The following is a 26,836-nucleotide window of genomic DNA, read 5'->3' as shown; positions in this document are numbered from 1 at the left end:
TTTCACATACGTAATATCGGACAAAGCAATCTGTTGGCCCGAGTGCAAGTCAAGTATCATTACTATTTCAAATCGTAACATTTATAGGTACATTATTCTTCAGATAGCCTTTCATTTTTAATGACCAGACCCAAACACAGTTTAACAGGAAACATTTTATCCATGACAGATTTATTTTGTAGGCTCAGTATTTTTTTTATTTCTATACTTCCATTATATAAATATATAAATGTCAAAAGCAACTTCCAACTTCCTCATTTTCCTTATCAGAGATGTTAACGGTAAACTTCAGGCATTAATACAGACAGTTTCTCATACATTTATACAAAATATTCTTCTATATAAATCTTATAGGCAGTACAAATAAATAACATTGAAAGGCTTTTCCAAACAGTCTGAACTTGTATTAGCAAACTTTGTTAAATATTAACTATTACTGCATGTGATGTCTGTATAGTGTATTTGTTTGTATCCCACTGCCACGACATTATATTGGCACAAGGTTTCACAGTTGAACAAAGCGGAAGTAATGGGAGTACATCTGAAAAATAATGAAATACAAATACAATTGTTAACAAGTGGATTTGTAATTTTGTAGGTTGTGCTTTCAAAAACAAAAGAATACAAGTCATTATGTTAAAGTAAAGAAACATTTGGCACTGATACTTATTGGATCTCTTCCATACATTCTTACATAGACTTGGTCACCTTAGTGCAATAAAAAAAAAAAAACGAACTAGAAATATTGGAAAGTTCAACAGAAACAGAAAGGCTGATCAGAATTGTATTGTGATGATCCTCAGCAGTGGATCACAGCTCCGAGTCCTCCGTCTGACCTCTCTGACAGCTCCAGGAGCGAGGCTTCAGTAACTCCAGCAATGACGGCTGAAAAATATTTGTAAATTTGTGTTCATGCTTCAGGTTGGAAAAACAAAAGACAAACTTTCATCAGAACTACTGCACACAAAGCATCGCTGCAGGCGTTACCTCCTTCAGGGGGCAGTAGTGCCGGGCGTACCACTCCTGAGAGTACAGACAGATAATGACTCCCTGGCCCAGGAAGAGGGAGGTCCACATGATTATGTTCCAGATAGGACCTTTTCTTTGGTCGTGCAGAATGAAGTTAAACATCACTTTGAGAGGGTGAAAAATGAAGATGAGAACAAGAGCAGGATGATTAAACACATTAAATGCATCACAGAAAATAATAAGTTTCAGCCGAGAGAGTTTAGGTTGTCTCTTACTTCCAAAGCACATAAAGAGGCAGAAGAGGACGGGATAGAAGAAACCAAAGCAGATCGCGAGGATGTACTCGTGGACAACAGCAGACAGCGTAAACACAAACAGCATGGCTACTGGTCTGAAGCGCTTCCGAGATAGCTGCAAGGACGAGAAGAGGAAAGTCATTACAAAATACTCAATATACCCCTACGAGCCTGACCAACAACAGAATGCAGCCGGTGTTGTTTTGAAATGTAATGAATTACAGCAATAGCAAAACCACTCACCCACAGGAAGTCACGGTAGACGTAGTAGTAGAGCCAGTTATGGACCACTACATTCCAAGTACGATAGTAATTCGCAAAAGAGGTCGAGTTCCACCAATCCTGTGATGTCAAATCAAAAATCAAGGATTATGTACAACATGCAATCTTGATTAATATTTTGCTGTGGCCGGCGGCGACAGAAGGAGTACCTTGTAAAACATCCGGTCTGCAAATTGCAGCATCTCACCAAACGCATTAAGCCAACAGTGGAGGAAGGAAAAGAATCCCAGGAAGAGAATCAACACTCCTGCAAAAGAAAGAAAAAACGCACAAATGTTGCTTGGTTGAGACAAGAGTCTGGGGTGAGTGAAAGGGTTTTTGTGGTGGGGGGGGGAAAGGTCTTACCTGGCAAGATGGAGTTAAACACACAGAGGACCATGGCCCTCCGGTCAAAGAGCTGCAGACTGATGCTGCGGAACTGAGGGATGCACAGCCGCACAAACACGTAATAGACATAAAACATACAGCCCAGTACCTGTTGGGTGGGAATGGATGAAACGGTGAGAAGAAATTCACCCTATATGTTGGGTTAGCAATTTTAAGTAAAATATAGTCCTAAAATATGAAGGAGCTTGGCACCTGAAGAAACTTTGTGGCTACGTAGCTCCACCTGATCACTGGGTTCCTGCATTAAGGGAGACACACGGTTTGACCAAACACACAATCTACTGCAAGGAAAAAAGACACAAACAGTGACAGGGACTTGGGGGTACCTGGGGTACTTGTCTCTGTAGATGAGTGTAGGTGCAAACAGAAAGTAGATGTACTGAGAGACCTGAGGGAACTCTGGGCGGGGATCTAGAGGTGAAAGGAGAAGCAGCTGATCAACAGCAGGAAAAACAGGAAACACAGCAGCTACGAGGAAGCAAATAACTGCACATTGATATACAGGAAATAATAAAAGGAACGCGACATACTGGTCTTTTCTTTAGCCCAGGTCAGGACTCTTGGTACATTCTCCCTGACGAAGGAGTGGGCTTTCATCATTAGACGCACCTGGGATTAGACAAATGACAAAAATACCACTGTAACCTCCCTCTTCCCTTAAATACACACATGACACTTTAAAGCAGACGTGTTTTAACATGCTTCTAATTTAATTTTATCCTATTCTACTGTACATTTAAAAAAAATGATGCATTATACTATTTTACTGGCTTAATTATTATTCATGATGCAGAAATCCCTGGGCTAAATTCTTTGCATGTGCAAACTGTTGGACCGCAACCAGTTATCTACCTGTTCCAGGATGATGATGAAGCAGGATGCGGGCGGGAGGCTGTTGGTCACCACCACGTACGTAGGCAGGAATCCCACTCCCACAGCTTGGTAGAGGAGGAACACAGAGCCAAACAGCAAGCTGCACAACCCGGGGTGAGAGGAAGACCCACACTGGGTCTGCACCCACAGGTGGAAGAGGGAGTAGGGGACCAGCAACACAGACAGGAACATGCAGATCCACGTGCACAACACCAGCGGGAACTGTCCAAACGCATAGACCAGCAGGTCAAAGTGCAGCACCGGTCTGAGGGGGAAAAGAAATAAAAAGTAGAGAGGAGAAACTCTAAAGGTTCTTCAAGACAGATCATCTGACAAAGATACAATGTGGCAGCAATTTAAGTAAGTCATAACCAACAAAAGCTTAATAAAATCATAAAAAAGGCATCAGCCGCCTTCTACATTACCTGCCTTCATCGATGAAATCTACCACCAGTGTACTGAGGATGAGGAGAATGAGCAGGGCAATAAACATGTGGTAGATCGTCCTGATGTGGTTCACCTCCAACAGCTCGCTGCAGAAACACAGAAGAGATTAGAATCGGAACATCGACACGCATGTCGAGAAATGTTGTTAAAAAGCAGCAGCTATCCAAATAAAGTGCACCGTAAAAAAAACAATGTTTCAATAATTAGCCTTTTTTTCCAGATCAGTGTTTCCTCTTACTCTAAGAGGGACCTGCGACTGACAAAGTGCTTCCCCTCGCCATGGGGAGGCCGGAAATTCCTAGAAAAAAAAATAAAAGGGACATTGATGATCAGCAAATCTATTTTCCCTGGAGAGAAAGTGTGCTTCTGAGAGAAATGGAAATAGTTCGGATGGACCACACGTCGGGTTTTTGGTGCAAATTGACTTTAAAAATGGCTGGCGGGAGTTGCAAAGCGGCACCTGAGTTTTCCCCGCTCCTTGTCCGACAGCGGCGGTGAGAAGACAGCGGGTACCGGTGCCGGCTCCAGGATGGCCGACTCCTCAATAAGACTGTCCATGAAGTCATTGACCTGACTGCCCAACTGATGCATCAGGTCAGTCTTCAGGAACTGGACAACAGAGCAAAAGACGCAGTACGAGTTGACAAGTGGGGAATATTTTGTGCTAAAATGTGAGAGGAGTTACAGTTGCGTTGCTTTTCCACATTGCTCAGGTGAGAAGAGACACACAGCAGTTTGAAAAAAAAATGAATAAATCTGATTCCAATAAAGGACGTATATATGTTTGACTGTTTAAACATTCTTAGGAGAGAAAAATGTGATTCTATGATTCTGCTCATAGATCGAAAGAGGCTTAAAATCTGGTACGGATGGACTCAACCAATTTCTATCAAAGAGCAACAATCCATTAAATCATAACTACTGAGCGCTACTGAGCGCTAAAAGACTCTTATTGAATGTACTGTATGAATGCTTTATTTCTTTTACCGTAGCAGCGTGTCATTGCAAAGTAAAATATTGATTACGTTCTGGTTGACGAAATACACATAAGGTATTGGACTCGCATTGGGGGAAACAGTAAATCACATTCTTAGAGTCCAATTCCAACATGCACGTTTGGCATTTTCAAAACCTAATTTACTGACTTACTCACCTCTGCTTTTCTTTTCAGTTGAAGCTTTTTGCTGATCACCTGCTCCACTTCAATTTTTCCTAAAAAATGTAAACGAGAAAACACACTTCAGCCAAATCACGACAAATTATCTGATGTAAATGATCCATTCACACCAATAAAATCTGTTTTCAGTATCGAATGGAGACAAATATAAAACCTATTTGAAAAGTGATGATTGGGTTGCCTATAGTCGGGAAATGTTCATTTCGTTCGTAGTGTTGTAAAAGTGCATGAGACTGGGAAATAGCAGAAGTCAAATGACTATGGATCCAATATTGCAAAATGCCAAAATGAGACACAACTATGACATCAATCTGATTGCAGGGGTAAAGGTTACTATAAGTTATTTAACTGGACAGGGTCTGATGACAAACAAGTTGGGAGACTTATTGAAGTCTATCACACAGAAGGAGACAAGCAGCAGAAGCACCGCATCCATCTCCCAACTACAGAATAGCAGAGTCACTTGATTATGAAAACTTTTGTCAACCCTCCAAAATATTTTAGGTGATCATAATTAAAAAGTTAAATTCTTCTAAAGACCATGCCTTCTTTCACAGGCCACATCCTATTGCACCTTCAGTGACTAAAATAAATACAATCAAATAAACGATCATTCATGTTTCAAATATGAGTTTTCTTTCTACCATTGCTGGTAATGTGCTCCCCGCCATTGCCTCGGTGCTGTCCCGGATTACATTCCCCATTCGAAGATCCATCCGACGCCAAATCTGGGGAGGGGGTCCTCCTCGGGGGGGCTCGGCAGCGGAGGACTCCGTCATCTTCACTCTCCATCCTGAAGAAAAACACGCAACTCAACTTTTAGAGAAGAGGAGAAAAGAAACAAACGACGCCGCCGCGAGGCTGCGAATGCAAAAAGTATGCGGACAAACAGACAAACAAACAAACGCGAACCGAGCTAACGGAATCACCCTCACATGACAGCGACGCGCGGCTAACGCGTTAGCTCCCATCAGCCGTTAGCCGGAGAGTCCGTGTGACGGGCGGCTACCGAGCCGACACGCAGGCAGACACCCGGTTTAACGGTAACGTTCCCCTCACCGCGGAGCCCCTCCGAATGGTCGCGATACCGAGGCGCTCGTGACAATATCACACTTGTTGACGTCCGTCGTTAGCGGTGGAACAGGTTGCCGGAAAAACGTTAAAAAAGGGGGATATGAAAATGTTTTCCGCCGACTTACTGGTTGCGCGGTTTACGCTCTCGGGGAAGTAAGTCGACCTCCGACGGATGCCGAGTCCAAAAAGTCCTTCAGTCACAACAGTCCGGGCTGCTGCTGTTGCTGCTCACCTTCCCCATTGAACACTCGAGAGGAGGTGATGGGCGGGGCAGTAGACGCTGATTGGTCTAAAGTCTCTCCTCCTGCTGACGTCACCGACGCCCACAATGTTGAGGCCTCGCCGACATAACTCATGACTAATTGAAAAAACGATACTAATACAGTATTCCCCCATTGACTGTGTGCTGTGTACATGATTCACAGTGTTTGTTGGACTATGACATTCATACTGGTTTATTGTGTGGTCGTTTAGCCAACAATTTATTAATTTTACTGGGATAGAAGCCTGTTAATGAACAGAAACATGGAATTGTATTCAATAGTTATAGTAATAAAAATATAAAATGTGTAGTCACAGTCACTGGAAATGATAAAGGCCTTCAAACTATATTTGAAATACAGCGACCTTCCTCCACACGGTTGAAATTGATCCAAATACCCCAGTAGTGTGGAAATTGTCTGATAGTCCCAGATTTTAGAATTATAATGTAGAAGCCTCTTCCTCAAATTCATAAAAAAAGATGAGTAATTACTGACTGACTTACTGATTAAAAATCAATTCTGAACAACAAGTAAGTAAAGCGCAACGTGTCATAAATCATGACCTGGTCTTATGAGCCGAGTGTGGCCAATACAATTAGACAAAAAGACACAGGGATACATTTATAAAAAATAATTACCAACTGCATCATCTGATGTATTGATGTATTTCTCCTGCGTATGAAAGTATAACTGCAGATTTCTTTTCAGGCGTGTTTGTACAGATTAAATGACTAAAAGGGACTTTGAGTGAATTTATGAGGTGGGTTTGGGGGAGGTCTCATTATGCATGTGGCTTCGCTGAAGGCCATGTCCTGTCACAACAATGTCCCAATGATGCGTTGTGACAGTTGTACACAGGTTAGATAGACATAAGAAATATATTTTTGAAATGTTCCTGCATTGAGCATATTGAGAGGGAACGTATGTTTCTGAACACCCTTGAACTTGAACGCTTCCAAACCCATCCTCTCAACTGTTTACAAATGGTGTTTTGCATCAAAACATGACAGCCTGGCATAAGTGGCAAACTTTTATTTAGTTGGCGTAAGATCTCAAAATACATACACAATAAAAAATCACAGAGGAAAAATGTCACAAGGACATATTCATCTTGAATTGAGCGTCTACTCTATGGTGCAGGAATACAATATATGGAAATATCTCGGTTTCCTATCACATGTTCCAAGTCACAATGTAATTTTGATAGTGTTGCATATCTTTCCCTGCGAGGATGATTGAGACACAGATTCTCTGCGTTGTAGCATTAAAAAAAACTTTTTGTAAATACCATACAAACAAACTAAATTATTTGTTACATAAAACATTATTTATATAAATGCTTCACATGAAAAAATCTAGACAATTCAATAAATATACCCTAAAAACAGTAAAGTCAAAACCAAATAAAGCCTGACAAAGTTGAAATACGTTGACATAATGAATCCCTGCTTCCTACATAAAAGAGATATTTACAGTTCATTGTGCAGGCACAAAACCAAACGAGCACACACGCTGCTCAGAGGTCACAAGAAGCAGAGGGGTCCCAAAACAACGATGAACTCAGAGACAAGAGGAGATAACGACCTCATCTCGACACCAAGATCTCTGACAGGAAGTAACTCCATATCCCCTCGATGTAGCTCCGTGCTCCCCCGAACCATCACAACCACCTCCACCTGCAAAATGTTCAGACAGAAGAACATTTCCTGTGAATATTATATCACTAATGCTAGTTCCTGTTATTTCAATACATCTCAAATACAATTCTTTCTCTGTGTAGTTTAAAAAATAATAATACACACTTAAATGCCTCTTCTCTTCTTCTTAAATGGCTCAAAGAAATGGTGTTTTGAAATAAAAAAATATTATGTTATATATTATTATATTATGTGTCCTACCTCACATCCTTTTCTGGACACCGAGGTAATGTTGGAAAAGATTTTTTCGCCAGAGTCTCCCAGGATCTGAATAATCCTGTTGGCTGAATTAGTTTTTCCAGCACTACTGGAGAGGTTCGCTGCACAGCTGACAGTCATGCGCTGGAAAGATGTGTGGCTGTGTAACCGCAGAAACCTCAGCTGGACGACTTCCACACCAGCGTAATCAAACTATCAGAGAGAAAAATAAATGGTCTGAGGAAATGGCTCACTAACATCAGAAGCATTAAATGCTCCTCAAGCGATACAACAGCGTTACCTTGTTTCCACCGTGCTGCTGACTGAACCACTGGAAAGAAATGTTTGATTTCTTCTTTTCTAGTTCCCGACTGAATTTAATCTGAGAGAATAGAACATTGGCAATTTTAATCAATTCCTTCTTATATTTTATTGTGTATTAAAATGATTCCAAAAGGAGCTTTTCATTTTCATTATTGTATATTAATTCCAACAAATTATATGTGATGGAATATCTATTACAATGGCAAACATCTTATCATATTTTTAACACAATCCCATCCAAACAGCATGTTTAATGGTATGTTGTGTAACTAGAAAGTGAGCCCCTCCTCTCATGGCCTTAAAGCCGCTATAATGTTGACCCTGGCAGGTGAAAATAAATGTACCTGAGACAGTAAAGGGTCGATGCAGGTTGTTCCTCCTGCTGTGAAGTTACAGAACACCTTCACAGCATCCAAGGGACAGCCTTGGTTGGGGTCCATGTAAAAATAGCCTGAAAAACAGTCGAATGAAGCCGTCTAATTTGCGATACAGAGATTATCTACACAAGCAGATTTACATATGAACCTTTTCAGACCCTCACCATCATCCAGATGTGGGTGGATGAGTCTCAGCTCGTAGCAGGTGGTGGCGGGGTCCTCTTTGGTTCCCCGAGGCCGGCTGAGCGTTTCCTCGTCAACTTCGGACCATCTCCTGGACACCGGCCTGGGCTGCGACAGAGGGATCCATCATTCAGTCATTCAACCGGATAAAAGGAATAATCTGAGATACGTGAGAGGAAAGCTTGTGCAGACCTTTTGTCGTCCTCTTTGCTGCAGGAGGCCGGGTGGCACATTTTCCAGTTTTGATCTTGTACCGGGTCTGGTTTTGGGCCTCAGCATGTTTTCCTGACCGGGTTTTGGCTCAGGCTTTGATGGCTGGCTTTGTTTAGGCCGGCGCTCACCAGATGGACCTGGTTCCCCCTGTTGAAGAGCATGGTACAAATCTCATGGCGAATGAGCAGTGTTCACACCCATTGTCATTTCTTTTTACAATGAACTATATAAATCAGGTAAAATATTCATTTTTTTCATTTGTTTACTTATATTGCCGGTGTAACATGACTTACTGGAGGTCCACGCTCGCCCTTTACTCCCTTTGTTCCTCTCATGCCTTGGACACCTTTCACTCCCTGAGAAGGCCCAAACTCAGTCACAGGCTGCTGATCTTTTCAATTGAACAGAATTTTTAAAGCATTTAACAAAAAGTCATGTACGGTCATGAACAAAAACAGCCTCTAACCTTCTTTCCGAGCTGGCCCTGTAACAGAGACAGAACATAAAAGGCTTCAATGAAACGTTTCAGTCATTATTTTAGTTATAATATCAAACGTACAGTAGGTCCAAGGAAGCCTTTTTTCCCAGGTGGACCAGGAGGACCCGCATCCCCCTAGACAATTAATCAGAAGTTGATTAATAACTTTACCACCTGCAAAAAAACAATGTGGAAGAAAATTAAAACACAACTTACCTGCTTTCCTTTATAACCACTTTGACCTTTCGGACTCTGCAAACCCGGATTTCCCTAAGACAAAAGTTGGAATTGTCAATGAAGCACAATCTAAATCGTTTCATATTTAAAAGCAGTTCAACCTACCTTTAGCCCAGGTGGCCCAATTGTTCCCAGCATTCCCATGTCGCCTGGGAGGCCCTATAGGTGAAGAGAAGAAGGGCGGGAATGATTTAAAAAAAGTCTTCTGACACAATATTTAAACCATTCAAGCAATGGGATTCTGAATTTATGGAAGGGGTTTGGAACCGATCTAAATCTTGAATGGGTTCTTCACTGGCTCATGCAACAACCTTCCATCACTCACAGACGAGGACGAAGCAATGTGAAAATCTGCCAGATGGATGAAGCACTCCTCTCCAAATCTTTTTTTTTTTGCAGTGAAAAACCTGATCCCGGTGAGGAGAGAGGTGCAGTTTCTGACTTTTACCTTCGGACCGGTGGCTGCCGACTCGCCCTTCTCCCCTCTCAGTCCTGGAATACCCTGTATCACCACCGGCGATGAGACGTTTATGTATGTTATGGTAAGAGGTACTCTGTTTAGAAATTTCAGTGATCTTATTATTATGCTGAACACGCGTGTTTACCTTCGGCCCCATCGGTCCAGGCGGTCCGTGTTTTCCTTTTGGTCCAGCTTGGCCCTGAGAGGCACAATGGGACATGATGCTTAATCGCAGCACAGTGAACTAGATTAATAAAACGTATACACGTCCGAACACAGTGAACAAACTGTACATATCATTCTGAGTATTATCTTAAATCAAAATAAAAAACATAGTATAGCACCTTGAACCCTGGTTTTCCATTGTTTCCCCTGATCCCAGGAGATCCAGCTTTTCCCTACAAAAACACATGTTTTAAATGTATTTATCATTCTAAATCTGTAGGCCAAACTAGAACACATATTTATGAGAAGGGCAGCATCCCAATGGTTTTATGCTACAGGTCTACACAATATTCATGTTTGTTTTAGAGCTCACCATTTTGCCAGGCCTGCCGGAAGGTGCAGGAGGTCCTCGGAAACCTATATCACCCTTTGGGATGAGCAGGGGTGGGACTGGATTTAGTTAAAAAGTTGAACGGCAGACTAAATTGTATAATGCAACATTTTCACTTACCGGATCTCCTTCATTTCCCTCAACCCCGAGTAACCCGTCCAAACCGCTCAAGCCCTGATAACGAGATCACAAGACCAGGAACTAATTGTCAACGGATTTCTCACTGTTAACCTTTTGTGCGTTCATCGTGACAGCTTATCAGCGTAACCTTTGCATGTTATTTTAATCGTATTACTTGGAATGAGCGGCGATTTCAGAAAGCTGTAATGGATTTTGTTAATACAATGACAAACTCAATCGGTGAAAAGGAATACTTGCAGGTTTCCCAGGTCGTCCAGCAGGTCCTGGTCTACCAGGCAGGCCGTCATCGCCCTACACAAGCCACTTCATTAGACCAGATCAAAGTAATGCCCGTGATCAGGGCGTTCACATGAAGTGACGGGAAGTGTACTTCTTACAAAGTATGAATAAAATGGTGTAAATTAAAACAAAAGTTTTGAATTCCAGGTTGAAATAAAACTTGCAGTTTTTCCAGGAGCTCCTTTGTTTCCATTCCTTCCAGAATTGGCTCTTTTACCCTTTATGAAGATACAACAATCAATGTGAAGATTTGTCTCCATTTTATAGTTTTCATCTGAGATGAGCGGTGGCTTCCTTTTACCTTTGGCCCGTCAATTCCTTTTAATCCTGGAGGCCCGGGAGGACCAGCGTGCCCAGGTAGACCTTTGGCCCCGGGAATGCCAATGAACCCCATCTTGCCCACTCTCCCCTAAACATAGTCACACACATAATAATACCATAACATAACCTCTATTTACCGAAGCTAATAGCTGATACAATATCAAATCGCTCAGTAACATTGAAACCAATCCCTTCAGTTTAAAATGTGCTTTCCTACCCCTGATCCTCTGGTCCCGTCGTCTCCTTTTGCTCCCTTTTGACCTTGAATGCCCTGGGGATTACAAATGGAGACAGCGCGTCACTATGGTTACATCTTTGTGTAAATTGGGTATGGTGACCGGATTTATGAGGCAATAAAGTAATACGTAATGACATCCGACCATGTCTCCTGCGATGCCTTGAAGGCCGAGCTTGCCCGTCTCACCGTGAATGCCCTGAGTTGCAAAAATACAGATCGGAGACAGCATGGAATCAAGATGGACGGATCACACTTGCTGCACCGAAGCATTTTGGTGCATCAGAAAGAATAAATCACTCATTACACCTTCGGTCCAGTGATTCCAGTTTTGCCCTCAACGCCTCTCGTGCCCGGCAATCCCTGAAAAGACGTAAAAGGAAGTAAGTAAGTCAAATTATTGATACAAGATCAGGCAATTATGTTGTGTCATATTTGTTTTGTATGGCAACCAAACTATGAAAAGCAGTTTTATGTATACAATCTTAATTTATACGACCATGTATTTGAGACTGAAGTGTCTCTAAATGGAAGGAGACACTGCTTCTGCTGTCACCTAGTGGTTAAATATTCATGGTGCATGCTTAGTTACAAATATAGCTGGCCTGAATGCAAAGGATGAAACTTTCAGCACATTAAAGCTTGTGTTGTTCTGCCATGATAATTGTGGAGTTTTTAAAAATATTACGTGATAAATATGTTCATGCCAATGACACATACCGGTGTTGATGTCCCAATTTGTCCAGCGGGACCTAAACTGCCAGGAAGGCCCTGGAATGAGAAAGCGTTAAACTTGTTAAACACTGTTTTTTATTGTAACAATAGAATATAGAGCCTCTCTTAAATTACATTATCCTGATTACAACGTCATCGTACAGAAATTTGGTCAAAGAATCTGTTACTGACAGTGTGCCCCTGGGACCCCTTGTGGCCTTTGATCCCTTCGGCCCCGGTGTTGCCCCCTGGCCCAAATGGTCCAGGCATACCTGATGAACCTCTGGTACCCGGTTCACCCTGTGAAAGCATCAAATGTGTGTCGTCATTGCACACTTTGGACTCTAACCAACGCTTCGTGCATTCATTTTACCCACAACACTTCCGACAACGAAAATGACTGACCTTGAGGCCAGGAACTCCTTGTTTCCCCCTCTCCCCCGGTGAACCATCGTATCCCTGCAAAATACAAGAGGCAGAGCAAACAGGACACTTTATGCTTTTTTAATTGAAACTTTAAAAATATTCAGACATCAGGGGCTGCCGGACATTTGGATTTAGAAGAAACAGACGAGATGCAAAGTACTGTGATGATATTGTGGAAAACTGCTGCAGAAATGCAGTCCTGTCAACCTGTCTGCCTGGTGGCCCCTTTGCACCCTGTGGCCCTTGGTTGCCTCTGTCGCCTTCAGCTCCCTTTGACCCTTTCTGTCCAGGAGTCCCAGTGTTTCCCTTTGCACCCTGAAATGTAAGTTAATACATTTACGTCCTATTCTGTATGCAGGGTGTGTCTTAATCGCTGCAATCGGGACCCTATGAAATCTAAAGAGAAACATGCCGGCACAATAACCTGCTCCCCCAAAAGAGGTTATTGAATAAAGTCTAGTATTATGCATATTTGGTGGCAAAATATCCAGCTCAAGTGACCTTTTATGGAATATATGTAAAATTGTATGCCGCATTTTAAAATGATTTTGTTCCTGCGCTTTGTTTGTAATGGCCATTGAGAATTTGTTGTAAAAATAAATACTCACAGATGGGCCTTTTTGTCCAGATGACCCCTCAGGTCCCCGTAGACCAATTGGACCCTAAACACAAAACAACTGGGTTACTTGTACACACAATGAAGCATAACATAAGGCTCTGTCAAACCTGCAGACTGCTTAAGCCTGAAGTCCTGTGTTTTAGACGTTTGAGTGTTTTTGCATTCAGTTAAATCAGAAAGGATATCAGCACAGTCTAATCAATCTACCTCCTCACCATCGAGACCAGCAACTCTCTCCTGCCCCAAAGCTCCTCTGGATCCCTGAGAAGGCGACGGAAACAACCCAATGATGAATCATTGAACTGAAATGGTTACACAGACCCGCTCCCTCACTATACACTTTATACTTGTACACCGTATTAGTGAAGCACGTTCCGTGAAGCTCCGTAAAATAAATAGCTTTACCTTATCTCCTTTGACACCAGCTGATCCAGTTGGTCCCCGAGATCCGTCTTTACCCTAAATATGGAGTAGTAGAAAACTGCACAAAAAAGTCCAAATATGTTTCAAATTTGACCGTTTTCTAAGCTATTTCAGTAACACATGGCCGACATTTTGACTTATCAAACAAAAATGTAACAAAAGCGAGTCTGGACCAGGGCCGTACACGCTACCTTTACTTGCTATGTTGGTCAACAAGACAGGGAGACGGAGAACTTGAAATTCGTAATGAGCTCTTCAGGACACTCGCGCACGGCATGGCGTTTATGCTTGACAACTAAAATAAACTTACTGGGTAACCTGTAACTCCAGGCGGGCCGACTGGACCTACTGGCCCCTGGTCACCTGAAAGGCCACGGGGCCCGGCATCGCCCCATGGTCCAATATTACCCTGAATACCCTGGAGAAAAAACAGTTCATCTCAGGTTTTATTTAGGAACATAATTGACAACGTCCTAATTGGCTTTACAAACGCACAGTTGGATATGGTTCCCCCCCAAAAAAGCTTTCTGGGTGAAAAAAACAAAAACCCTTAAATGTAAAAAAGATCATCTTGTCACGTAAGCTTGATGTTAGAAAGTGAAGGACTGGATGGATGCATATATAAATAGACGGATGGATGCATATATAAATAGACGGATGGATGGATGGATGGATGGATGGATGTATAGAGGGATGGATGGATATAGAGATGGGTGGATGGATATATAGATGGATGGATGGATATAGAAATGGGTGGATGGATATAGAGATGGATGGATGTATAGATAGATACATCCAGATACATACATCAGTATGTATGTATAGATGGATGGATGGATATAGAGATGGATGGATGAATGTGTAGAAATCCTCTTACAGGAGATCCCCTGTATCCCCTTGGTCCAGGCATGCCCATCTCACCCTGAGCACAAACAAAAAGTTATTGCTTTGACATAAACACGTATTAGTAATTAGATATAGTGGCAGTCGTAGCCTATAAACTGGATCAGTGAAACAAATAAAAGGAATTAGATCACTTACTGGGCGGCCTTGTTTTCCCTTTGGTCCCATCTCACCTCTCTTGCCCTTAACAACAGATATAACGAGGTGAACGGGCCATTAAATGTATACCATGAGCGAGTTAATAAGGGAACATATTTGTCCAATGCGACAGAATGACACAGTTTGTGTTACTAATGTGTATTTTGATTAAAATGCATGCGTTAACAAACACGAAGATTCTAACTTATAAATACCTCTATGCCCTCACTTCCAGGAAACCCTCTGGATCCTTCTTTACCTTTAACCCCCTGAAGAAGAGATGCCATTAATCTCGACATCATCACAGTGGATGCATTACACATTGAACTATGGCACTTCGAGGTATTTTTATCGTAGATGTTTCCAATAAATTGCACTGTGTCATGTTATAACTCACTCTCTCCCCTGGCTTTCCTGGTGTTCCCTTCATCCCTCTGCTGCCAGCTTCTCCCTGTGGATTGACACAAACACCTTTATGAATCAACTTATTATGTTAGCGCCACACACATTTTTGATTTAAAATGCCCAACCTACGGGGATATTGCATGGATACGTAACTAAACATCAATAAAAAAGTAGCTGTAGAGCAACTTATCCAATTTACGATCCTCTTTTAGATCCAGTTTTATTTCATAAAATAGGAGATTAAAAAAAGGAAACAAAGGTGATCACTACTCACACTCTTCCCCACAGGTCCTTGGAGGCCGAGAGCTCCTGTCTTCCCCAGTAAACCCTGTTAAAAACATTTAGGAGACCATCAGCTATCCATTGACAACACAGTAAAGTGAGCAAGTTTACTCCTTCTGTGTTAATTATAGAAAGTAAACTCACTTTCACTCCTCCGGGTCCAGTGTCCCCATTCATTCCATTGTAACCAATTGGTCCCTAACAGAAATCCGACATTAGATCATCACATATGTGTATATATTCTTTGTTACCTGTGATGGCGTTGGGATGCATGAGGCGCTTATCCATAGTGTATTACTCGCATGTGTTGACGACTGGCACGCCCACAGCCGGGCAAAGTAGACAGGAGCACCGTCACGGATGCCAAGCAGTTAACGGGCGCAGACAGGGACGGTCGCAAACAGTATTTAGTGCAGGCTATGTTTAGAATACTTTCAACACACTGTAACAAAGTGCTGTAAATTTACGGTGCATTTCTAACGGTATCTTACAGTATGTCATAATAACTGTAACATACAGTTAAATTTCCGTCCCTTGCTTGTAAATTAACGGCCAATGTCATGAATAAACAGTTAAAGCTGTCAATTTACAATAATAGCAGACTACCGTAATTCAACTGCATGTTACATATATTTTATGAAGTGGTGGAAATACACATACAAGTGCAGTGAATCACAATCCATCTACATCTGTTGTAGGTAATGTATGGAAGCCCATGTCAGCCACTGAAAAACAGGTCATGTAAGTCATCATAATGAGATAGTATCTCATGAGATACGATGATGACTTTGACCTACAGGACACTACTATACATGCAGCTGTCACTTTTATCCAAAAAGCCCATGGTTTGACATCATTTTATGTGGAGTAATTGGGGGTTAGGTGTCTTGCTCAGGGACACTTCAACTTGCCACAGGGAGCAGCCAGGATTCAAACCACCAACCTCACCCTCCCTATCCCATGCGCCGCCTTCACTGTCGTTTCAGTGGCCGGAATGTAAAGATTATAAAAGACGTGTAGTCTCAGTTCATCCAGAACACCTGTGCAGTTCAACATCGGAGGAGTTGCTCATTGCCTCGTCTCTCCAAGTAACGTTGGTAAGTGCTATTTGCCTAGCATGATTAACATTCTCTTTCCTTACATCTTGTTGTCTTCCTCAACTTTGTAATTTTAATATTTTACCAATGACAGTGTTTCAAAATATTTTATTTTGGTTTGTTTTACAGAGGCACTGGATTAAGGACGCCAGCCGTTTGCTGCGGTCAATTGAAAGTGTTCCATAGCGTATTGTTGCAGCTAGTTTACATTGTTCCCAATGATTTTATGATTCATTTTTTTATTATTGTATACATGCGGCATATTTTATGTTTTGATCTTGGTTACAAATGCCAAACATTTTTGTCTTAAAGGCATCTAATAAACTCCAACCACTATGACCGAAAGGAGGTTGGTTGTCTTTCTTTAATTTGTGGGGAATTAAATGCAAAAGTATACGGTTATAAGTAAACGTTAACATTTTGGTATTTATAACACAAAAACAGTAATCGTATGGTAAGAAACTGTAATCCAATATACGACAACATACCGTAAATTACGGTAGGGCACTGTAAACAAAACAGTAAGTTACCAGCGTCGACTGCCAGTAAATTGCAGTTAATTCACAGCAAAGTTTACGGTAACATACAGTAATCCATTTTACGGTAACATAGTGTAAAACCATTTACGGTATTATACCATAAAATAACGGTAAATTCCTGGCGTCCTTGCTGCCAGTAAAATACCGTTAATTTGCGGAGAAATTTTTTAGAGTGCATTGGTATGCCATTCCTATCGCCCAAAGTTGGCTGAGATGGACTCCAGCCCCCCCGCGACCCTGTGTGCAGGATAAGCGGTTTGACAATGGATGGATGGATGGATGGATGGTATGCCATTCCAGATCAAGGGAGTTGTTTTTTTTTTCCAATGAGGTCTGGCTCCTTTGTGGAGAGCATTTATGGATAGAAAGCCCTCAGTACACGTTTTACCCGCTCGCCCTCATCCACAGCTGTTCATGGCTTTGCCTCCCTGTGGTAACTCTTTCTCCAAGCTTGGGGCGTGATGTAATCAGATTTAACGGACGCAAACCTTGTTCAACCATATTTCAAAACCTCCAAACTATCCTCTTAAAGGTCCTACTGAAGAGTCATTTATTTAACCTTTAGTTAAAAATTAACATATATTGCGGCTGGCTGTGTGGGCTTCCTATATTTTGAACATTTCTTAATCTGTTCATGCACAACAGTAATAAATAGAGAGGCATTTACATGATAATAGTGTATGGAGGAGATATGTGATTAAACCAAAAAGTGTTAACTTATTGTGGGTGGGTCTTACCAGAGCTCCAGGAGGACCATCCTGTCCCCTGTTACCAAAATCACCTTGAAATCCCTAAAATGAGACAAAAAAAAGTTTTTTCGGGGATGAAATATAGGATTCTTGATATTATAAAATTATGCCATTATCCTAGTGAGACGTTCACAAACCAATACTTGAAATGGAACAACTAATATCGTCATATTTAAATTATAAACGAAACTCAACATTATTTATATAATTCTGATCACCTTTAGGCCTTTGGGTCCAGTAACTCCAGGAAGTCCAAGCAATCCCTTCACAAAATGTTTACATGTATCAAACACACGGCCTCTTTAACATTGATAACAGCAGCAATTTCAGAGAAACAACCGTGAATTGCATGAACCCTTGAGTGCTTTTTGGATGGACAGAGAAGATACTTTTAAATAGAAAAATGAACAATTCATATTTAGTTTATCAGATGATTAGGAATAATTTGATCATAAAAGATGTTTTAATAGACTACAATCTACAAATATAATAATAAATATACCATAAGCAGCCTTAAATTATGATAGTAATTATGGGTTTGTTAAGTAAATATATTACTTTGTCAAAACTGTCAATGAAACATATCTAATCGCAAGTAGGAAGTAAAAATGTATCTTTGAACTGTCAGGACAGAATAAAAAGTTTTGCCACGTAGGAACCTTTATACCAGGTTGTCCTTCACGTCCTCCCTCTCCAGATTTTCCCATCTCTCCCTAGAAGCAGAAAACAACCACATCAGTAGTGTGAACAGTACAGTGTGCAACATCTTGAATGAACTTCATCACTCAATCCTATACTCACAATTGGACCTGGCAATCCAGAAAACCCTGCTCGACCCTCTCGACCCTATATTATCATAATTGTTTAGGATGTACACATCAGGATAAGGATATGATGATTTTTCCACCATCAATTAATAAATAGTGTGCATCTTGGTCCTACCTTGTCGCCCCGAGGTCCAGGAATTCCTGGAATGTCATTTGGCCCACGATCTCCCTTGAAAAATAATACTTGTATGTGAATGTATCCGACCACACATAGATAAAAACACTTAATTGTTCTTTCTACTTTCTCAAAACCCACCTTCAGTCCATCTTTTCCCTGCTTCCCTGGCTCCCCCATGATGCCGTCAAAGCCCTGCAACCATAAAGGTGGGTGTAAAATGGTGTCTATACAGTATGTCCTCACTCATCACCTTTGTTTCACTCACACTGGGTCCAGGAAGTCCCGGTGGCCCTGCTGGTCCCCCGAGTCCCTCGAATCCCGAAGGGCCTCGCCGCCCCATCAGTCCTTGTTTTCCTTGTTTTCCTGGAGGTCCCTGAGCAGAAAGACATTAAACTGAGCTACTGATCTGCCAACAAAAGGATCAACAATCAACAGGATCTCACCAGGTCTCCCATGAACCCTGGATTACCCTTGTCCCCTCGCCTGGCTTTGGTCCCCTGGGAGACAAAAGCGCACCTGCACTTTTAGCACAGCCACTAGGACCCCAAATGGCCGTTTGAGTTTAACTTGATGAGATTAAGGTCATTACATATGGCCACAAGTCATAATTGAGGTAAGATTGCTTTAAGTAATCTTACGGGATCACCTGAGGGTCCAGGCTTTCCTGGATTCCCATTGGCTCTCTGAAATTAGAAAGAAGGAAACAACATGACATCACTACAACCCATCTGAGTTCTTATCTCCTTCTAAAGGAATTTGTTTTGCTTGTGCAGGAGGCCTTGATGTCTCACCGTGAGTCCAGGTGGTCCGGGTTCCCCAATGTCCCCTTCATCTCCTGGATTGCCCTATTGACACAACAAAGGGACTTTAAAACGACGCCGGCGGTCCAATGATGAATCGTTGCTGGGTTGTTTTTCCCTGAAGTGTACTCACAGGGTCTCCTTTAGGACCTGGAGGTCCATCTGGTCCTGGATTGCCCTGTGAGAAAGACAAAATCATCATCATCATCAGTCTTCTTCATGTTGCATGAAAGCAAAGCATTTCATTAGTCTTTCTTTGTAAAGGAGGAACTTCTTTTTTCATGTACAACTTTAACATTTGGTCTCATGCCTTTTCCGGTTGAAATGCATCAAAGGGTTGTACCTGAGGGCCACGGACACCGGGAGAAGAGACTGCTCCATCAGGACCATGCTCGCCCTGGTGGAGCAACACACACACACACACACACACAGACACACACACACACACACACACACACACACACACACACACACACACACACACACACACACACACACACACACACACACACACACACACACACACACACACACACAATATATTTACAGGTTAGAATTTAAGTAAATGCTACCAGCTTGTAATTATTTCATCTCTGTGAGAAGGAGTACATCTGTAAGTGTCTCTTCACCTGTGGTCCAGCTGCTCCTCTTGGGCCCAGTTCACCTTGATGACCCTGGTGGCGTTAACTATTGTTACAATGAATGTTTATTGGTGAAATTGGATTATAACCTCATCCACTTGCATTCTTACCGGAGGTCCGTTAACTCCAAGGACACCTTTTAATCCCCATGGACCCATTTTACCCTGAGCAGCACATAATAAATGCCCATCATATCTCATTATTTAATCCACCATCTTTGTTTTATTAATTTATTGAAGACATTGCAATAAAATATTGTGCTAATAAAACTTACAGGTGGACCTGGTCGTCCACCAAAGCCTTCAGATCCAATCTCTCCCTGAAAAATAATCATCAGTCACATTATAAGGAAACATGTAATTATTGTTATTTATATTCTATTTTCTAAACATCTGTATTATACTGACCGTAAATCCTGATAATCCTGGAAAACCAGGAGGACCCCTTGCTCCCGGCAGCCCCTGTAAACAAAGGACAGCTCAGATTTTGCAATGAAAATCTTCAAAATGCACTTAATGACAACTCTATAATGACCGGAAAACGGAAGGGGCTGTAATTAAACCGTAAACCAATAGTTTCTTACTGTGTAGCCAGGGACACCAATGATGCCTCTGAATCCATTATTTCCCTGTTAACAACAGACGGAACAATCAGAATTCCTGAGAAACACACCAGCACTCTCGAAATTTGTGTGTGTCTGTAGTGGAATTTTACCTTTTCCCCTTTTCGTCCTCTGGGTCCCTGCAGTCCAGCCTCCCCATGATAACCCTAAAGACAGAGAAATGACAACTTCACAAAAGAATACCACACCTCTGTAATAGCCAGTGTTTACAATTTGATAATTGAGCTTGTGCTACTAAAATAGTGCGAGGCTAAATGCAACAATACTGATAGATAGTTAAACAAATTTATTTGGTGCCTTAAAAATTTCAGTCCCCAAAACATTAAAAGTCCAGGCCACTCTTACCCACTCACCCAGCTCCCCTTTGCAGCCCTTCTCTCCTCTATAGCCTTGGGGACCCTTTGGGGGGCAAGCAGGGGAACGTGAAGGACGTTATGTATAACATAAATAACCACCAAAATACACATGCATTTAAAATGTTTCTCAGCAGATTTACCTGTTCACCAGGTAAGCCTGGAGGGCCCGGATCGGCGTTCTGTCCTGGGAGGCCTTCTGGCCCGGGTGGGCCCTCGGGGCCCGGCATACCTTGTGGTCCGGGATTGCCCTAAAGTACACAAACGCAAGATGTAAAGCAACTTGCTTGGTCTCATGAGAACTACTGTTGTGGAAAAAACAGACATAATGTGATTTCTTATTCGTGATACAAATCAGTGATGAGGTCGTTCATTGAATGGTATTTTACCATAGTATAGTTTTTTTTTTAAATGATGCTGTTAAAAACATATTGAGTGTGTGCGTTGGGACATTAGAGCATACGTCGTAGAGAAAATGCATGTCCACGTGATTCTGCATTTATCTGGAGAGATGCAAATAGAGTAGAGGTACCTACGATTTCCCCTTGAACTCCTTTATGTCCTTGTTTCCCAGTAATTCCGGGTGGCCCCTGGAAAAACAAAAGTAGCCACAAAGAGGGCTTTAAAGATCCCTCAATGTTTGGTGTTTTCACGGTGTCATCATAAAAAAATAAACCTGCACTGCCTTGGCTTTTTTCAAGTACCATTTCTATCTACTTACAATTGGGCCGTCATCTCCAAGAGGTCCAGGTGGCCCCGGAGGCCCCCAACGTTTCTGAAGATAAGAAGCCAGTCAAAACATATCCTCATGGTATGGGGGTTTCTTTTTGAAACAAGATTTCATTTACAATGAAAATTAAAAAAAACATATATAATACATTTTCTATCGAAAGAAATTGGAAAAACACCCACCGGCCATGAAGAAACCAACTTTTTATAGATCTTCTTTTTCTGCAATGATATGACAAAGACAAGACACTTTTTATATTTTACAAATTCTTTTGAAGGAATTATCCTCAAACCAATTTTCATTGAATTCATCAAACTTCAAAACAACATAACACATTTCCTTATGAGCAAAACAATATGAACTAAACTTAAAATTGAAACCCGTTTGTACCTTGAAAGCCTCCCACTCTTCCTCAGAGGTTTTAAATACAACAATAGCAGGTATCCCTGGAGGACCAATGGGGCCCCGATACCCGGTGTGCCCGGTCCGGCCCATAACGCCTTGATAACCCTGAGGGGACAGAAACAATGTCTCTAGAACGGGTAAAACACAGAATGAGTCAAAATAACACTTTCTACACTTTGATCAATGTGAACGGTAATAGAAATCTTTCTTTATCATTTGCAATTGATCATTCAAGGCTCAGATTTTGACCACTAGGGTGTGGGAGAATCCACAAAAAGCTGCCAAAAATGTGTTATCAACGTTACAGGTTGAAGTTATTGTACACTCCAAAAGTGTGCAGGTGTTGTAGCTGACTTCATAAAAGGACACCACATCGTAACCACCATGTAACACTCCCCCAAGACACGTGCAGAGATACTCCTGGGGTACAAGTCACTTAACCGGGTGCAGCATTGTGCAGTATGTTTGACACACATCTTTTTAGCAACAGCAATTCAACTCAAATGACAGTTTGTTGATTCAAGGTGTGATTTGCATGTCGTACTTTGTCTCCTTTAGGCCCCGGTGGTCCTGAACGTCCGGGTGGACCCTGCAACCCCTGATGAAAGAGCGAGGAAGAACAGTCAGATGTGGACAAGCATTGCTGGCAAAAACAATAAAACCCATTAGGACTACAAGCTGTATAGAACGAGAACACTTAAACCAGAGCGTAAGATATCCGAATTCATCTGAATTCTGACTCATCAAATTTTTTTTTTTTTCTTATGGTACAAAACACTATACTCTTCAGTTGAGAATTCCAGACAGAAACACACACACACACGCGCACACACACACACACACACACACACACACACACACACACACACACACACACACACACACACACACACACACACACACACACACACAGATACTTGCATGTTTTTATAGGTGCTAGAAAGGACACGGATATATGTTACCATCTCAGACATCCAATTAGCTCCGCGCAAACTCAATTTCATCCAAGGTCATGACAGAAAATGAGATAAGAATATCACAGAAATGTGATTAAAATGTCTTGTGTAGTTTGTTTATAAATAATGTTATTAAAACTCAAAGTCACTGTGAATACGTTTAAAGTGTATCAAGAACAATAACGCCAAAAATGACTAAACGTGAAATGCAGCTTTGATTGTTGGTAATGATCATTTACACAGATACCACAAAATGTAAACAACGATTTACCCGTTGACTTTGTATCCCAGGTGTTAATCCCGCCCCCTGACGTCTGTCCGCGTATGCAGGCGGCTGATTGGCTGCTTCAACAGACCGCTGTGGGGATTCGGTCTCTGATTTGATTAAAGAGCCTTCAGCGCCGAACCGATCAGGAGTGGACTCGTCGTAAGCCTCAGAAAACGCCGTGTCATTATCATGACGTCTTCCCGAGTCGTCCTCCTCCTCTGAATGTGTCTCTGTCTATGTCCCACTCACCTGCTCTTCACCTGGAAGCGCTCGTGATGATATTTCTGTCCTGGGTGAGACAGTTTGCGACCTGTCATGCATTTCATCTTTTTCTTTCATCGCGCCGGCTGAAACATTGCCCATCTGCCCCTCCGTGTTCCTGGTACTTGGTGCTTCTCCGCTTTGGACTGTGGAGGTTAAAACAGTCGGGTTTGAAGCTGGACCTTTCTGAGGCGCTGTAAAGTTCTCCTTTAGATTTCCTCCTGTATGTCTTAAGAGTTCAGCAGCTGGATCTACTGAAACTGGATGTATAATGACGAGCGGCGGTGCCTCCTTTCTTCCCTCCTTTACGGATGAAGGGTACGCGATGGAAGTGACTGACCCAGGTTCTGTGACGGGACCTGAGACATGAGGAGATCTCGTAGCAGACTGTGGCCCATGAGGGAAAGCAATCTCCGGACTTGCTGTACTTGCAGCTTCTGATGAGACACCCTCAGGGTTCTCAGGTGGAACGTTAAGGCTTGAAAGGGCTGTGTCAGCACTTTCCTCGATCGCTTGATGAGCAGTTTCAAGTGTGTGTACTGAAGGAGCCTTGGCTGCGATGCTTCCTTCAGTGCTCAAAGGCTCCTCCATTGCTCCTAGTATGTCAAGGCGAGCATCAGGAAACTGCTCAGTTCCATTTCGAGACGTAGGCTGTGGTTCAACATCGGCACCTGGAGCCGTCGGTTTGTCCTTTTCTCCACCGGTCGAGTTTATAATCTGAGTGTCTGTGTCCGGCTGGGTTTCCGCTACAGCTTCGGCGTGCACAACCTCGACATCGGGATGTGTCCTCAGGGGGGAGGTATTGCTCACTGGTGTCCCCTCAGTGGGACCAGACTGTAGAGTTGTGTTTTTAGTTGCTCCGGGTGACACTCGGGTCTCCGGCCTAATGGTCACCTCGTTTATAGCAGCAATCTCCTGGGTGAAAGGGTTGAAATTGGGGAAAATATTACTCATTATGCAAAGCAGCAGAGATATGAAATACATTGTGGAATGTTTTGTAATTACCACGTCTTTTCAGCCCTATTGATTAATCCACTCACTCATTCTTCCTAATAAGACCTGTTCTAATAAGACTGTGTGGGTGTGTGCGAACTAACTTTTGTAATTGCTAAATCCCCGAACTGCCTGTTTATTTGCTTGTAGTTGAGTGAGCTCGGATAATTCCCAGCAAAGCTCCACCTGTTTCACGGTTTCACAAAGAGCGGCTGTGGCTGAGGTCAAAAACAAAACTGTCTAGTTGTCGTCGCACTAATCTGCCCTGGATTCTGGACAAGACTTTTTTTGTTTTAGTTGGAAATTGAGCGGAGACAGTGACAATACAAAAAGCTTTACCAAAAGCATAAATTGTCAATGCATTGCTAACCGTGCCAAAAAATTATGAGTCAGTTTTAATTATTAATTATTTTAATTATCAGTTAAAATCCGACACACACATTTCCCCCGGCCTCCAACACCAGTGGTCCCACTGTGCTTTGGTTAAAGCCTTTTCTATAAACAGGAAAAATATGAGTAATGGAGGGAAAACATGCAGATATCACCAAGCCGATTCTGAATCTTCTGACTGAATAACTACCAATATAATTTAGCCAGTAACTATATTGTGAAAAAAAGATGAAAACTAAATTGTAACTCCATGCATCACTGCTTTTGAGTTGTTAAGGGTTAAATTGATCTTTGTTCAGTTTCCCAAAGCGACAAAGACATTTTCCACACAGTATTTTAAGAGATTTACTCTTTGATGTGAAAATCTTCTCCTGCCTTTCATCCTCTCACATGCACACGTAAGAAGCCCCCTGAACCCGACTCAGGAATATGCGAGCTAATATGCAGCATGTCCCTTCTTAAGAAACTCGTAGAGAAACTCAATCGCAGTGCCAACATTTACAGGAAAACGTTTAAACCTCATTACATGCCATCGAAAAGAAAACTGAAGATAAGACAGTCCATTATGATTTCTAAGCTCGTGAGAAGATGTGTTATATCTTTTCACACTGCGTTTCCAGATAGCAAAAGAAAAAAGTGATTTAAAGACAACAATTCCAATAAATGTTGATGTAATAGAAATCAAGTTTTTCAAAGTTTTTCAAAGCTCTCTGATCACAAAAAAGCAAAAAATAAAGACGGCTAATCTTTAAGTTTATCAGTTTTTTAACGTTTTGAATAGACAGTGAGGATGGAGAGACTTACGCCGCTGAGCAGCAGTATCAGCATCACAGCGCTCCGCATGGCTCCTGGTTAACGTCTCTCCTGGACTCCTCCGACAGCAGCTGCTCCGCACACTTAAGTTCAGGTGCTCAACGGGAAAAGCACACACCTTCCCTGGAGGACGAGCCCAGCGCTGACCTGCACGTTTACAGCACATAGAAACAAACAGACCAACAACAGACGGACTACTTGGGTCACCCTGGTGAACTCTCATGCAATCATACACACACCTGCACACACAGACACACACGCACACACTAGCTCGCCTGCTTCCTGTGGCAACACAGCGCCAGACCGTTCGGTCACCACCACTTGGAACTCAGAAGGTTGGAACAGGAGTGTGAAGAGCAACAGACACTTATGTGTGTTGTCCACGGGGGACGCTCCTTTACAGTAGGTCTTTACAGTAGGTCTTTACAGTAGGTGTAGGTCCTTTGTTGTCGGGGCAGATTGATGGTGAAGGAAAAGGGAAAGACAACTGTCACTGAGCTGTGGATGAGGGACAAGCTCACCATCCTCATTCACCTCTTTTCATTCTAGTTTTATTCCTCTTCTTCAGCAGGAACACTTGCATTGTAGATTTGTATGTTGTATGTTGTATTCTTTGGAAGACACCATCTAAAAGGTCCCTTTTTTCCCTCCAACTAATGACTGTGAGATGCTTAATTTGCTGTTGATCTTCACTTTGAACCCTCCCTCCTCTTCTTTTTTGGTTTTCCTGTCGGGAGGGGAGGAGTGTGGCCCAGGTGAGGAATGTGACACTGAGATCATAAGAGCGAGAAGCTGCTGCCCGGAGAGCGATGTGACGGGTGAGGTTGTGTCTTACGGTAAAGGGGTTTTGTGTGGTCAGGACGCAAACCGCCTCCCGGCAGCGTCGGGCCCAAATGT

General features: G+C 42.3%; 2 protein-coding genes across 3 annotated transcripts; both read right to left on the bottom strand.

Annotated features, from left to right (window-relative positions):
• Positions 1-140: 140 nt before the first annotated feature.
• On the bottom strand, positions 141-5,839 carry soat1 (sterol O-acyltransferase 1). Of its 2 annotated transcripts, XM_040184106.2 has the most exons (16): positions 5,631-5,839; positions 5,076-5,224; positions 4,408-4,466; positions 3,715-3,863; positions 3,493-3,552; positions 3,233-3,340; positions 2,787-3,072; positions 2,465-2,543; positions 2,261-2,345; positions 2,127-2,172; positions 1,893-2,022; positions 1,697-1,794; positions 1,509-1,607; positions 1,245-1,380; positions 988-1,133; positions 141-885 (listed from the first exon to the last, which is right to left on the bottom strand). In XM_040184106.2, exons 2-16 carry the CDS (start codon positions 5,221-5,223, stop codon positions 811-813), a joined length of 1,704 nt encoding a protein of 567 aa, XP_040040040.2. In that variant the 5' UTR covers position 5,224; positions 5,631-5,839; the 3' UTR covers positions 141-810. The 2 variants fall into 2 exon arrangements, 1 of the variants encoding a protein (XP_040040040.2); XR_013468632.1 differs by lacking the exon at positions 1,245-1,380 and having other exon boundaries at positions 5,631-5,765.
• A 946-nt stretch (positions 5,840-6,785) lies between these two features.
• Positions 6,786-26,791, bottom strand: LOC120824346 (uncharacterized). Its single transcript, XM_078108096.1, has 63 exons — positions 25,931-26,791; positions 23,486-24,658; positions 22,803-22,856; positions 22,244-22,363; positions 22,036-22,074; positions 21,845-21,898; positions 21,660-21,713; positions 21,267-21,374; positions 21,116-21,169; positions 20,863-20,916; positions 20,732-20,776; positions 20,556-20,609; positions 20,423-20,467; positions 20,259-20,312; positions 20,137-20,181; positions 19,851-19,904; positions 19,641-19,685; positions 19,499-19,552; positions 19,346-19,390; positions 19,151-19,204; positions 18,973-19,080; positions 18,846-18,899; positions 18,705-18,758; positions 18,564-18,608; positions 18,422-18,475; positions 17,981-18,025; positions 17,751-17,804; positions 15,522-15,575; positions 15,370-15,423; positions 15,088-15,141; positions 14,906-14,959; positions 14,691-14,735; positions 14,527-14,571; positions 13,960-14,067; positions 13,632-13,685; positions 13,434-13,487; positions 13,216-13,269; positions 12,815-12,922; positions 12,587-12,640; positions 12,374-12,481; positions 12,188-12,238; positions 11,777-11,830; positions 11,613-11,666; positions 11,450-11,503; positions 11,213-11,320; positions 11,076-11,129; positions 10,870-10,923; positions 10,612-10,665; positions 10,474-10,527; positions 10,280-10,333; positions 10,081-10,134; positions 9,924-9,977; positions 9,581-9,634; positions 9,455-9,508; positions 9,320-9,373; positions 9,227-9,244; positions 9,054-9,116; positions 8,740-8,907; positions 8,529-8,655; positions 8,332-8,438; positions 7,965-8,045; positions 7,667-7,876; positions 6,786-7,444 (listed from the first exon to the last, which is right to left on the bottom strand). The coding sequence occupies exons 4-63, from the start codon at positions 22,346-22,348 to the stop codon at positions 7,292-7,294; spliced, it is 4,011 nt and encodes a 1,336-aa protein (XP_077964222.1). The 5' UTR covers positions 22,349-22,363; positions 22,803-22,856; positions 23,486-24,658; positions 25,931-26,791; the 3' UTR covers positions 6,786-7,291.
• Positions 26,792-26,836: the final 45 nt, after the last annotated feature.

This window comes from Gasterosteus aculeatus, chromosome 8 (assembly GCF_964276395.1).
Source record: "Gasterosteus aculeatus chromosome 8, fGasAcu3.hap1.1, whole genome shotgun sequence".
NCBI classification, from domain to species: Eukaryota; Metazoa; Chordata; class Actinopteri; order Perciformes; family Gasterosteidae; genus Gasterosteus; species Gasterosteus aculeatus.
The sequence above is the reverse complement of the archived record's forward strand: the minus strand, read 5'-3'. Positions and strand labels throughout refer to the sequence as shown.

Excerpts from the sequence above, each read along its gene's own strand:
- LOC120824346 (XM_078108096.1), bottom strand. The coding sequence starts at position 22,348 with ATGGGCCGGACCGGGCACACCGGGTATCGGGGCCCCATTGGTCCTCCA. Across the intron at positions 18,759-18,845 it reads AGGGAAAAGATGGACTGAAG|GGAGATCGTGGGCCAAATGA; the intron begins GTGGGTTTTGAG and ends TTATTTTTCAAG. Across the intron at positions 10,924-11,075 it reads AAGGAGCTCCTGGAAAAACT|GGCGATGACGGCCTGCCTGG; the intron begins GCAAGTTTTATT and ends TGGCTTGTGTAG.
- soat1 (XM_040184106.2), bottom strand. The coding sequence starts at position 5,223 with ATGGAGAGTGAAGATGACGGAGTCCTCCGCTGCCGAGCCCCCCCGAGG. Across the intron at positions 1,134-1,244 it reads CCTCTTTATGTGCTTTGGAA|TGATGTTTAACTTCATTCTG; the intron begins GTAAGAGACAAC and ends ACCCTCTCAAAG. Across the intron at positions 886-987 it reads ACTACTGCCCCCTGAAGGAG|CCGTCATTGCTGGAGTTACT; the intron begins GTAACGCCTGCA and ends AATATTTTTCAG.